Source organism: Aythya marila (assembly GCF_965140915.1).
Source record: "Aythya marila genome assembly, chromosome: 1".
NCBI lineage: Eukaryota > Metazoa > Chordata > Aves > Anseriformes > Anatidae > Aythya > Aythya marila.
The window spans coordinates 175,001,921-175,015,189 of NC_139042.1; the positions used below are offsets into that span (position 1 = coordinate 175,001,921).

The 13,269-nt window shown below is 39.7% G+C and overlaps 1 protein-coding gene across 2 annotated transcripts in view; it reads right to left on the reverse strand.

Moving 5' to 3' along the window:
• Window positions 1-13,269, reverse strand: part of ANO6 (anoctamin 6) — a 75,402-nt gene that overhangs the window by 34,686 nt on the left and 27,447 nt on the right. For both annotated transcript variants that reach the window (XM_082772802.1, XM_082772801.1), the window contains exons 2-3: window positions 13,101-13,177; window positions 4,159-4,287 (exon numbers count right to left, since the gene is read on the reverse strand). In XM_082772802.1, the coding sequence (XP_082628928.1) occupies window positions 4,159-4,287; window positions 13,101-13,177 (206 nt within the window). The remainder of the gene's footprint in view (window positions 1-4,158; window positions 4,288-13,100; window positions 13,178-13,269) is intronic.

Below are 13,269 nucleotides of genomic sequence, written 5' to 3' on the forward strand. Positions count from 1 at the left end.
TTAAATAAAAATAAAAAGGAAAATTATGTAGTACTGTCTGTGAATCATAGGTTTTCATTTAATTTGCAAAGAAAATTTGGATATTTCTACAAAGCACAGATTACTTCACGGCTAGAAATGAAGGTTTTGCCCACATTCTTTCTTAAGAATCTGTTTATTTCTGCTGGGGAGAAGCAGATGGACTAAAATTATATTCTGCACTGATTTATTTTGAATATGTCTGTTTGGCATTGACCCTTTAACTTTCAACAGTGAGCTACTTGAGTATCCTGAAAGATAAAACTGGCATTTTGGAGCATTCTGAGAAAGGATGGTGATATTTAATTTCTATTCTGATGACATCCTATCCAGACAAAAAGTGTACATAAATTATGAAGTTTAAAAAACATGCTTTGGGCAGTGATTTCAATTACTTACAAGGCAGAGTTTCTGAAATCTGCTCCTGACAGTCTGATTTTTGTTTGTGCTTGCAAAAATAATTGTATACCAACTTAGAAAGGTTTGGAATTCAAATCGAGTTACTTATACAAACCTAATCTGGTAACTTTTGTATCTGTAAATTATGTTAGAAACTTCCTTAAACATTGATTTCATTAGTTTGGTTTTTGTCTCTAAACCAGATTTCAGAAGCACATGAGAATGAGGGAAGCACAACACTACTGAATATCTCTGAGTGCTTCAGAACACCACATTTTTGTTCCTTCTATTCAAACTACCTTAATGTTTTTAGATAATTTTTCCTTTGTCTCCTCTGAGCCATTTTCCCAAGAATGTTATTAATTAATATAAATTAACACTGGGTCATTTTCTCAATTACACTTATGCACTTCTTTTTAAGAAGGACAGAAAACCATTTAATATAAAGATGGTCTTAGGATCTGATTCTCCTCTTGCTACTGAGGAATACATAGATCTGTATCCCATTTCTGTGAACCCAGTAAGCTGGATACCTAGGTTGGGGTCACATTTTCAAATCTTTCCCCTAACTTCAGTAAGCATTTGGGGACTCCTCTACTCTTACCATTAACAAAGCGGCCAAGGGCAACTCCCAAAATTTTTCATTTCAGAAAAGGGAATCAAAAGATATCCTCTGGCAATTTCAATTCTGCCCTGACATCTACATCATGAAGTCAGGTAGGATGTAGTGTGAGTCAGACAGAATTCATCCCAGTGACTACATTTCCTGGTCCCTACCTTGCACAGACCTGTAATGGTGTGCTTGGCAATGAGGACTGCCTCAGTGAAGTGAGGATTTCACCCTGTGACAACAGATTTCACTGGATCTGCTCTTCCTTAATAAGTTGGAATTTTAAAAGTCTGTGAACAGTAAGCCCCATATAAATCCATCAGGGGAGTCAAAGAAAGAGTAGTATGAGCAAGGGACCTATTCAGACCTAAAGCACATTGAATTACCGGAGATACTGTTTATAAAATTTGTAATTTTTAGTTTGTCATTGATCAGAGACAGTGACATATGCAGTAGTTAAAGCTGATTGTAAATGACAATATTCCTCAATTTGGTACCTTGTATTTCATCACAGGGGCAGAACTTATTTGCCCCCCCCCAGTATACATGTATATAACCAAATAAACAACATTGTCATTGAAGACAAATTATCAATTAGGTTTTATGCCTACAGGAATGATATCTGTATATATCTTGGGCAGAAGCATCTCCAAAACTTTCTGGGAACTGTGGTAGACCAAAATATTAATTCTGTCATAGGAATACAGCTTCCTCTGCTTGCATAGCAAGTGACCTCAAGTGAGAGTATGCACCTCTCTATTTCTGAGGTGACTGAAGTGCTTTCATGCTTGGAGCTGACCTGCACCAATCCCATGCTAAAAGTTAGAAAATCTGAATCTATTTAAGTTTTAAAAGATTTTTCCCTCAACAATAGATAAGGGAAATGTATTTCTAAGCTAATGATGCCTGTATGTGAAGCACTGGGGGGAGGGAGTCAGTACTTCTGAGCTGTATCACAGGAGCTTGGTTATGACCAGGTCACTCATTTCAGCTTACATTATAGACTCATTGAACATAATCCTTCCTTCATTCCCTCTTCTCCTTCCTTTACCTTTCAGTGTCCTCTGGTACCTTACCCTTTGTTTGTGTAATATTTTGTCTGTTTCATGATCAGCTTTGGATTTTGTCATTAGTTCTCCAGCTCAGTGTCATCATACTTGTATCCATTGTTCTTGTCTTTGAAAATCCTCTTCATCCTAGTCTCTTACTGTTGCTTTCTTCTGCCCTTTCAGCACTGTTTATGTTCCCAATAGCAAGATTCTTGCCCATGCCTTCCTCTGTACTACTACAGCTTCAGATTCTCCCTGTCCATGGAAATCCCAGCAGTGACAATTGCTGTCACCTCTGTAATCATCTTCCTGCTGACACATCTTCGCCATCACTTGCAATCTCACAGAGTGGTAATGGCAGAGTTGTTATGTAATTGAAAACAGGGCCACCTCTGAGGTCAGACCACGTTGGTTAGGGAGCATTTGGTCAGGTCTTGAAAAGTTGAAGGACAGAGACTGCACAGCTTTGCTGTGGCAACCTGTTTCACCACCTTTGAAGTTTATCCTTATCCAGTCTGAACCTCTCTTGTTTCAGTTTGTGCCTGTTGTTTTTTGTCATTCCTCCATGCCCTACTGTGAAGAATCTGACACTGTCTTCCTGGTTACCTCCTTGTAGCTACTCAGGAACTAGTGTTAGATCAACCCAAAACCTCCTCTTCTCCAGGCTGAACAAGGACAATTCTCTCAGCCTTTCCTCGCAGGGCACGTGCTTCAGCTCCTGATCATCATGGTTTCCCACCATTGAACTTGCCCCAGACCTTTGAAAGCAAACTCTAAGTGCATTACCCACAATTTTCTGGTCTAATTATTCATGGTTTAGTTCTGACTAATGTCCTAAAATTAATGTTGCACTAAAAATACTATTCCGTGGCTTATGTTTAATTTTCACCACTATTTGAAAAAGATACTTATTGTATTTTTACATACATCTGGGCAATGGCCAAATATTCCAAACATAAAAATAAAATGCTAATTTGTATATATATACATATATATATATATATACATATATACATATGTATATAAATTTTCTAAAGGGGCAGCTTCTTGTTTCTAATGACCTCTTTCAATTTATTTTTATTGCTGATCCTGTGGTCATGTGTAATGCAACATCCACCCACTGCAGGCCTCTCTTAAACCCTACTAACCACATTCCTTATAGCTGCCCTGATAATGCCAATGACAACACTGAAATGAATATCAACCAGCTAGCTACAGGCCTTTTTACTCCTACTCTCCTCTTTCCAAACGGCAAATCATTGTTTGTATATGAGCTGCTTTCAGTAGTGTCTTTGTCCTTGCCTGTCTCTACCAGAGGCTGCTGGAACATAGGGAACTGCTAAATCAGAGGAGGAAGTGGTGGGTGGGAGAGCGCAGATTCCAAGGGGACTGCAGTCCAGTGGATGCACATTTCTCAGGCAGTTCACAATTTAAAAAGTTCAGTGGCATGACTGAGCTTGTTGAAGCATCAAGCAGTCCTGGCCTGAGTAAATTTTTTTTTTTCAAGGTCCTTAGGGAGGGCCAAGTGTCAAGAGAAAAGTGATACCCGGAGAAAGCATGGTAGCAAAGTAACATACAAGTATTTCCCATGAAAGACTTACTTAGGTACTTTACTGGGCAGAATGTCAGCAGCTATGTACATGACTCTCATCTGGTCAGCTGCCTCCTTCCAAGGTTTCCCCTGAATACCCTGATTTTAATACCAAGGTTCCCTATGGGCCTAATTCAAGCACTGTAAGTACAGAAAATTGTCCTAGTCTGAAGATCTTGTTGTCTAATTCTAACTGGGATCCTGACACCAGAATTTTTCTGCTCACATCTCCTGAAGGGTTCCTTCCCAGGAGCATGCCCTGAGGTCACCCAGCACACACTGACAGACACAGTATGCACTACTCTGCCTAGACACAGGTCTAGTGGCTTGATCTCCCATCTCTTCACTGCTCAGTTTGATGGGCTTCAGCCCCACAGCCCTCAGAAGCACTCCTAAGGCAGGGCAATGCCATTGCCACTCTGGGTGAGGGCACTATCTTTTCTGCTCTAACACCCAACAAATGACTCAGATTTGTACCAAAAATAACTTACCTTTTGCTTTTTACGATCAATCCTCTTATGAGTCATTTTTTTGGTTTCATCTTCGTACACCAAAACAAAGTCAATTCTTCGCTGCCCATCGCTGAAGAACAAGGAGTCAGGTTTATTGTCAAAATCAGCCTGTAAGACAGGTAGGATAGGTTAACATGAAGGATTTTATTCAGCGCTTCCTTCCTTGCTTCATGTAACACAGAACATCAGTGAAAAGAGAAATTCAGCGCATATTAGACATATAACAAGGAGTCAAAAATGACATGAAAATTAGCATGAAGTAGGCTGGAGAAAAATCTGTCCAGAGGAGTTTGGCAGGTCTCTGCATGACATAAGGACAGCAGTACTTTGACATAATTTTATTCTTTAAAAATAGTGTATTAGCTTTTGTCAATGGGAGAAGCATTGGGATGTAGCACCATTTCTAAATAATGCATCTGTCAAGTAATTTATATCCTGTCATGATACAATATTCTGTCTACAAGATATGCTGTCTCCTGATGGGAATCTCAGAATTAGAGCATACCCATCTGTCTTCTTACCTGCCAGAAGTTTCAGCATCTCTGCAATTAAAAAAAAAAAAAAAAAAAAAAAAAGCAGCAGTTTTATGCATGTTGATTCAAAACAATCATTGCCCAGAGAATAAAGAACATGGCCAGGCTGCAGATGAGTTCTCAGAATGGACACATTCTACATGGATTTATTTATTTCTCTTTTTATTAGCAAAATCTCAGCAAGTAGAAAACCTTGTTGTATGCTGCACATCCATCATGTTAAAATATATGCCAAAATAAAAAGGATTAATATATCCATAAGCTATTATCTAGTCCCCAGAGGAAAGTAGAAAAGATTGTCGTACCCACTAATAACATCTTAATGTGTTATTTCATGTGTATAACAACACAGACACATTGATGATGGGGTAGCCTGAATTTTCAAGTAACGTTTTCATAGATTATTAGAATACTCTGTGGGCACTATCACAAGTAACAACACCCCTCTCAGTTGATACATAATTGTAATGCTACCAGAAATGTCATGTTACATAATGAGTACCAAACTCTAAGTTATTTGGCTGGATCCTTACATGGGATTAATAAGGGTAGTGCCACTGAATTTACAGAATATCAAAAGGACTCAGTGTTGTGTTACAGATGGTAAGATCTCAAAAACTAGCAAGATTCCCATACAGAACTGCAGAGGAGCATTGCCTTCCAGACATCTGGGCATGCAGGGTGGCTTAGGACAGACTCAGGCCAGGCAAAATGACCCAGAGTAATCTCTAGAACATGCTGTGCAGGGTTCATGGAAAAGATTCTCAGATGTCATCTCCCTGAAATCTCTCTCTCAGTGCAGACCAAGCCTCATGAGGGATGCCAGGCATTCCAGCCACATGGGGTAGAGTTTTGGGAATGCCTTGTCCACAGCAGAGTTCAGAGAAATGTGGATTTGGTGTCAGAGACTCCCTACCTGCAGCCTGCAGAGGTTATTCTTCAACTGTAATAAAACTGATGAGAATGGCAGTCATCAGTCAGGAGCATCCTGGTTCCAAAGGACAGGCAACATTTTAGGAATAACATTTCAGTGTTTCCAAAACAAAATTTCCCTGTGAGTTTTATTCCAAACCTCTCCCTGTAGACTATTTTGTTACTGCTTCTTTGGCTGGGTCAAAACAAGAGTTGACCAAGTGTCTCCCCATAACTAAGACAAAAATTCCTTATTTTAAATAAACTGAGGGGAGTTTAAACTCAATACTTCTTATGTTGTATGTACAAAGGCTAGAAACTGTTGCAAAGGAGGTTCTGTTAACTTGCTTATTTCAACAGTTTAATCAGATTCTTGGTTAGAACAGTTCTCTTTGAATCCCACATGTGCTGAGAGATTTGTGACAACCCTGACAGCAAGCAGCTGCTGACATACTTACATATATATATATCTATATATGCTGACATACGGCTGCTATACAGATATATCATATGTTAGTTCACAGCCTGGCCTAGGACTCAGGAAACACCTAAGCAGTCACCAAATCAACAGACAGCTGCACACAGTAATGGTTTAGGAAGAATGGTTTAAGCTTTCAGATGGCATCACCAGACTACAATTGCAGTGAGCATGTCTATCACCCAAACGAAGTCACAGACGGAAATTTCTAAATTCATGAGAACTAGAGCTGGAGAAGTCACATCAAGCAACCAGACTTGAGGTGCTGGCACAGCAGCACAAGGGTGCAAGGAGAGCTGAGGGCAGCCAGACCCTGAGCATGAGCATGGCCCCTGCAGCCTCTGTGCTCCTCTGGGGCCCCAGCAATCTCTGTTCCTGGCTAAAATTGCCCTGTGTTGCAATGCTGGAAACACAGAACCCAGCCTTGTGATAATGAGTAACAAGGGGAAGTGTTACCAGTGCCTAAAATGGAAGGATTTTTAATTGTGCCTCTTCTTCTTTTGAATCTTAGAAACAGCAGCCTAGTGATTTTGTCTAAAGAGAAAGAGTCTTGGTGTGAAATTTATGCACTTGAAAACGTAAAAGTAGTAATAGCTTTCAAGTGTTTTTTCTTACAGCTTTTAGTTATTTTCCCTATAGGACCTATGCACAGGATAGAAAGGAAATAACAAACAGCAAATAAAAGATCAAGTTTTTCCTAATTTGTGATTGCATAACTTCACTAAGTATTTTTTTCTTTGAACCTTGTCTCCTTTAAGCATATAAAACCTATGTGTAACTTACTGATAACTGGCTTAAATGGATTGACAATAACCAGATACTGCCCATTAATCAGCATCCTGACTCATGAATTTATGTACGTATGTGTTTTTGTACACATTAGTATATGCATGTTACCATACACATACATCTTTTTATACATAACAAACTCTGGTATATATAATTGAATACAGCCAAAAGATTAATCAGAATTGGACTGCATGAACCCAGATACACAGAATTTCATACTCCTGGAGTTGACTTCTTAGATGTAATCTCCATTGTTTTTAATTACTAGGGCAATGTCCTATTGACCTGTCAATAGACATTTTATATATCAATAAAGTAATAAAGAGTTGGCTCATTAAGCCTGAATACTTAAGAGATCAAGATTAAGACCCACACAAATCAATTGTAACATAAAATTTAATGTTGCTTAATTAAAAGTAAGAAGTAAAATGTGAAAGGGAATGTAATGGTTAAAGTTCTGACAGTCATATTAGCTTAGATGTGTGATATGTCTTATAATCCCCACTGGATAGTTTGTAATGAAAAATCATATATTATTCAACATAATTACCAGAGGAAAAACAGAACTGGAAACAAAAAATATGTGCTGTACACTGAAGTTAGTAATTCCTTGGAGACAATGTTTGCTTTGTTAATATGCAATATTATTTGACAATATTACAAATGTTATTATCAGGCAAATTAATACAAGTTTGTGTGCATACACACACACACACACACACATACGTTAATGGGGCTGAAATTCCAATACATAATTTTGCTTAAGTATCAGTAGCACTTTACAACCAAAAATAATGAACAGGCCCATTGATACCTCTTTGTTATGGAAGAAACAAACATGGGGTCTATTTATGGCACTTTCTAATTTTCTTAGCCTCAGCATAATCACATTTTAAGTACTAAGGGAGACAATCATTTGTGCACTTTAATGCTGTAATAATACCTGAGTGGATAGCAGGTTAATATTGATTAACATCATTAATGAATAAAAAAAATACATTTAGCTGTAAAATACTAATGATATTTAGCACATACTCTGCAGTGCTGTACAATCTCAAAGTGCTGTACATCAATTTCTTGCCTTCCACAGTGAGACAGGGAGCCATTAGCTGCATTATTAGCAGGAGGAACCTGCAATTCTTTGGATCACTTTGGGTACCTCTACATGAGCTAGCCCAGAGTCAGGGTGTCCACCTTCATGTGGGTGCACCCCTGTGTTTCAGGCCACATCAGGGAGCAGATCAGCGGATATTAGCTCCAAGGGATGAGACCGGTGGTGGTCTTTATTAACAAAAACCCCAGAAATGTGTATAATGCAGATGTTACATCCTCAGCTTTAAAAGTACTGTTTTATAGATGTGGAGCTCTGGTCCTTGCAAGCAGCTGGGGTGCATGTAGTGGGAAGCGAGGATGGGAAACCCTGCACCGCTGCTGATGCACGCATCCACGGGAGGTGCCTGCAATGAGCACATACCCTGGTCCCCAGAGGTATGGCATCCAAAACTAAGTGACCAAAAACCAGTGGTGGAGCCCACCCTCAGCCTCTCAGAGCTTCTCAGGAAGGGGGATGCTGCCTGCCCTTCTCCATGTGTAACCAGGCTTGCCGGTATCGAAGGGGAGTTGCCGTGTCTGACTCTGGAGACTGCGCCCGTAGCCATGGCTACACGCGATCGCTGCGGCAGAAGATGAAAGCAGACCTGAAGCTACCCTCAGCAGCGGTGATGCTGCATTCCAGGGGAGGAGAAGCGGTGGCGTTACACAGCCTTCACTGCTCCAGGTTCCTCGGGGCATTACATTATTAAACAAACGGTGGGAATAATGGTGGGAAGGGCAGCACAGAGGCAAGAATGAAAAAAATTACGTGAATGGGATTTGCAGTTATTTATTACTTACTACACCCTGAACAAGCATGGTATTTTAAATTGATTTTTTTTTTTTTTTTTTTTATTTTATAAATAGCAAGAGATTCTACAGGAATCTCTTCTGCAGGGAGGATAAAAGACGTACTTTATTTTGTCTGCATGAGCCTTCGGTGTGACTGTCAATAGCAGCAAATGTAATCATTACTGGAGGGATAAACTACTTGTCTACAGGCTCACATAGTTTTCAGATAGCTTCAAAACAGGTTCCCGCAGCATGGCAGGAGGTAAATCAGTGCTGGGAAAGGAGAGCTGAGCACAGCCTGTGTAACTCGCCTCTGCTGATGGTACCTGCAGAGAGTCCTCGTGCTCGAGCATGGAGCCTGCCCTTCGGGACACCCACGGGTTACCTATCAGCTGCGGGTTTTACCTCCATGAAAATGTCACTGTGCCTGTTTAGGGACACGTTTATTTCTTTCTACAGGCCTCAGGAACCTTCTTCTCCAACCAAGTAATTAAAAAAGAAACACGTGATATTGCCAGGATATCAAAAAACATCATTATTCGTAAAGTGCGCTGAGCTCATCTGGTGGGAATGTTACAGAAACGTAAAGTTCTTCTTATTACAACAGCTATTTCATAAGATCTGTAATTACTTTACATTCTGAGTGACCAACAGAGACAACTGCTCTGACACCAAGACAAACACAAGTATGTGCTACCTCAGGATATAAATTTATTTGCATACCTCAAGAAACTAACGTTGATGTGTCTCCATAGGGCAATAAAACTATCGTGCATTTAACATTTTTCCTCATGACTCACATTTGCTAATAAAAACAGAGGGCTGTGTCAGTTCTGTTTTTAGCAACAATGAGATTATTAGCAAGATCACTATCAGAAGTGTTTTTTCTGTACCCCAACATGCAAAGACATTTTTGGCATGTAGTAAATTGAAGCAAACAGAGACTGAAGATTTTGTACAAAGTGGAAATATACGGAGTGTCATTACGGTCATACATTTCTGTCAGCAGAAAGCAGTTGGGAACCGGCCAGGCATTGGGAAGCCTTGTCCCCGGAGCTAACTTTAGATGAGACACCCACTGGACTTCCTGCCTGAGCTTGTGTGCAACTTCTGGCTGCAAGAGGGATTCCAGCTACTCTTGATTACAGACAGACCAAATGTCCTAAATTATGAACAAAGGTGAAGACAGTACTCCCCTGAAAACCCACTTTTCAGCACCTCTCACCCTTTTCTGGATGCAGAAGCTGGGAAATTCACTCTTTCAGAATCCTCTGAAGCCTTCCCACTACAGAAATTGCACTTGACGGGCAGCACTAACTCAGTGACTGCATGAGGCACCTAGGGATTTATGCCAGAAATTGCTGCCTGTTTCCCAGATCTGGAGTTCCAGCTTGAGAAACCGGGACATTGAGTTTTTCTAAAGGGCTTGAAAAGTCTCTCTCTTCAGGGAGCAATATCTTCAGGCCCATATGTGACTACTTTGTGCTAATGCAAACAGGTTACAGAAGCCCCCCTTTGACACTGGGCAAATAAACAAAAGTTGGATGTATGTAAACTTGTGAGCCTTTCACAGAAGCCCTATACTACAGTCAGGGTAAAATCCAATTATCTAGGACCACATTCAGTTTCTCTAATCATAAGATCTCTAATTCTTTTCCTGCATTTTCCTGCCACATTTACGCCTTGCTGAAGTATTACAGACAGCATCCTTCCTCACAGAATCTGGACTTTGAGGTGATTAACATCCTACTTGTGCTGAATAGGGCAGGGATCCTGTGACAAACTTAGCATGCGATCCTGTAATTTGAGACAGCATCATAATAAAAACAAGATAATTGTTATTAGTCAACAGCTTATTCAGTTTTGCCTTTTCTCCAAGACTAACTGCAAAATCAAATTCACAAAATACTTTCAGCCAGAAAACATAATCTAAGTTTAAAGAACTGGCACAGGTCTTCCTTCAAATCTTCAAATTATTCAATAGTTTTAGGTTAGGCTTCCTATTCAGTTTCTATTTCTAGCTACACCTGAATGAATTAGCACACATCTATTTCATGGGCAGGCTTGGTGGAACTGAATTTTATTCAATCTTTCTGGCCACTGAAAGTGACCAGTGGCAGACAAGGAGGCTGTGACGTGGAAGGAGCAGAGTGGAAAAGATGCTGCTAAAACTGAGCAGAAATTACAACTGCTTGTAAACATGAGTAACCAAAAATAAAAATTGATTTTGACAGTTGATTTTTAGTAGAAATAAAAATAAATTCTACCATGACTGCTTACAGGAGACTGCTCTAACCACAAGGTATACGACACTCTGTTTGTTCTGATGCTACCTCATTTCATATAAATACATAAAAAATAAAATTCATCGAACCACAAAAAGAGTTTAAGGAGGATTTTTATAACATGCTAGTCAGGGCCCTCAGTTGGGAAATGGAAGGTCTTGGTTCCACTGCATGCTCCAGAAAATGATTAAATATTTTTCCAGAGACCAAAGCAGCATCAAATGAAGAAAACTGTCACAATTCTCTGAGGCAGGGTCAGGTGGGTATTCAGATCCCAGAAGGAAACTCCATTTCTGGTAGATTTAGCATTTGTTTCCTAGAGCAGAGGGAGGAACAAAACCACCACAACCCTTCACTATGACAGCTAACCCTTCGCTTTTCCAGCTGAAGTTTGAAGCAGCTCCCCTACAGCTCTGCTGCACCTTGGTGTACTTTGGGCTAAATCTATCCCTTCATTTTCACTGCTTTCCAAACTCTATCACTATGGAAACTCTTTGTTTCTTTCTTCTATGATTCTGTTTCCAATTTCAGTTTGATATGAAGCAAAAGACCTTTCTCTTTGGTGGCCAGGATGAAAAACAAATGATCTAAACAGCTCCAATCATAGTATCTACATATAAGACAAGGCAGGCTTAATCTAAATGCCTGAATATGGATGTTTGATTTCTTGTACGGTATGTTTTTATGGATGTATGAAGAAAACAGCATACTTCCTCATACACAAATAAATCAGTAGGACCTATATCTCCACATGCATAACACAGTTCTCCTCTGTGCAAACTGAAGGGGTAGCTAATATCATCATCAAAAGGTTGTCATTCCTTGAATAGTATTTAGTATTCATCAGTGAGAGAAATGCACAGGCCATCTCAGTTACTTGTAAATAGTCAGTTTACAGGTCAAAGTTTTGGACAGTGCTGTCTGGGAACCAGCTCCAGCTCTTGTTACTTGGTGGCAGCACTGCAGCAGTTTCTTGAATGGATTCCTGTATGCAAAAACCATCACCAGCTCAGGCGCTCAAAATTAATTGGCCCAGCAAGCAACTCTTGACACTGTTTAACCTGTTTCTTTACGCTTTGTCCTCCCACAACACTGACCCACTTGTAGAGGTAGACTGAATAGGCAATACATACCTAAAGCAAATGACACTGATTTCTGTCATTGGAGGAATGAAACACAGAGTTGTCTTTTTTGATTTCTACAGGGCTTCTCTAATAGCTTTAGGATAAGTATATGATTTTATACCTTTTTGAATCCAGGCTTATACCTTCCTGTGCAATTGCAGGCTACACTTGTATGGCACTAGGGGAAAGAATGAAATTAAACTCATCAGCATGCCATTTGAGCATCAGACTGCCAAAGCATGTGCCATGAGGCACCCAGTGTTAAGTTTTGCTGGAGTCAACTAGGTAGTCTTTAGAGATAAATGAGATCTGAGGCTGGAGATCTTCAGCTAGAGCCAGAAGCCTGTTAGCTGCAGAAAACATTAGGTGAGCTGGGGAACTTTGAATTTAGCTAAGGGAATAGAGACCTCCAGGTCTTCTTCCTGTTTTGCTACCTAAGTCTCTGACTGGAGCAAGGCATTTCTTGTTGTCTTCAAGCTTTCCTTGAAAAAAAGTCCTAAACTCACTTGCTGGCCAACAAATACCTGAGTGTGTCTGAATTTATAAGGTATATGTGTTTATATGTAGAGTGTGTGATCCTATATTTATAGATAAAGGATCACATACAAAAATCCTATACATGCATACACAAAACTTTATGTGTGTATCGGTTTATGGCAAATATGTATTTGTAACTAATCTAGTGATCTGTCACTTTTAATTGAGTTCGGTGACTTTGTCAACCTGTACTTTCACACCTGAGCCAATGACTTCAGGTATGTTTAGGGAAGTAGAGATATAGCAACTCAGATTCAGTCTTGCAGATGAACTGCATATGCTGCAAATGCAGTGGAATGATATTCTGTTAGAACAGCTCTACCTGTTGTATATGAGAAAAAATTATCGCTACTCATAGTTGAAACAAAGAAGTACCCACCCATTCTGGAGTATGAAGGTTTTGTTGCTCTGGCACCGTTCCATAAGTGGGAATAATCACCTGGTTCAATTCCAAGACTAAAAATAAACAAACAAACAAAAAAGTCAAGCATTTTAGGATTTTGTGCACTATTGTCTCTTCTTCCCTCAACTTTTTTTTTTTTTTTTTT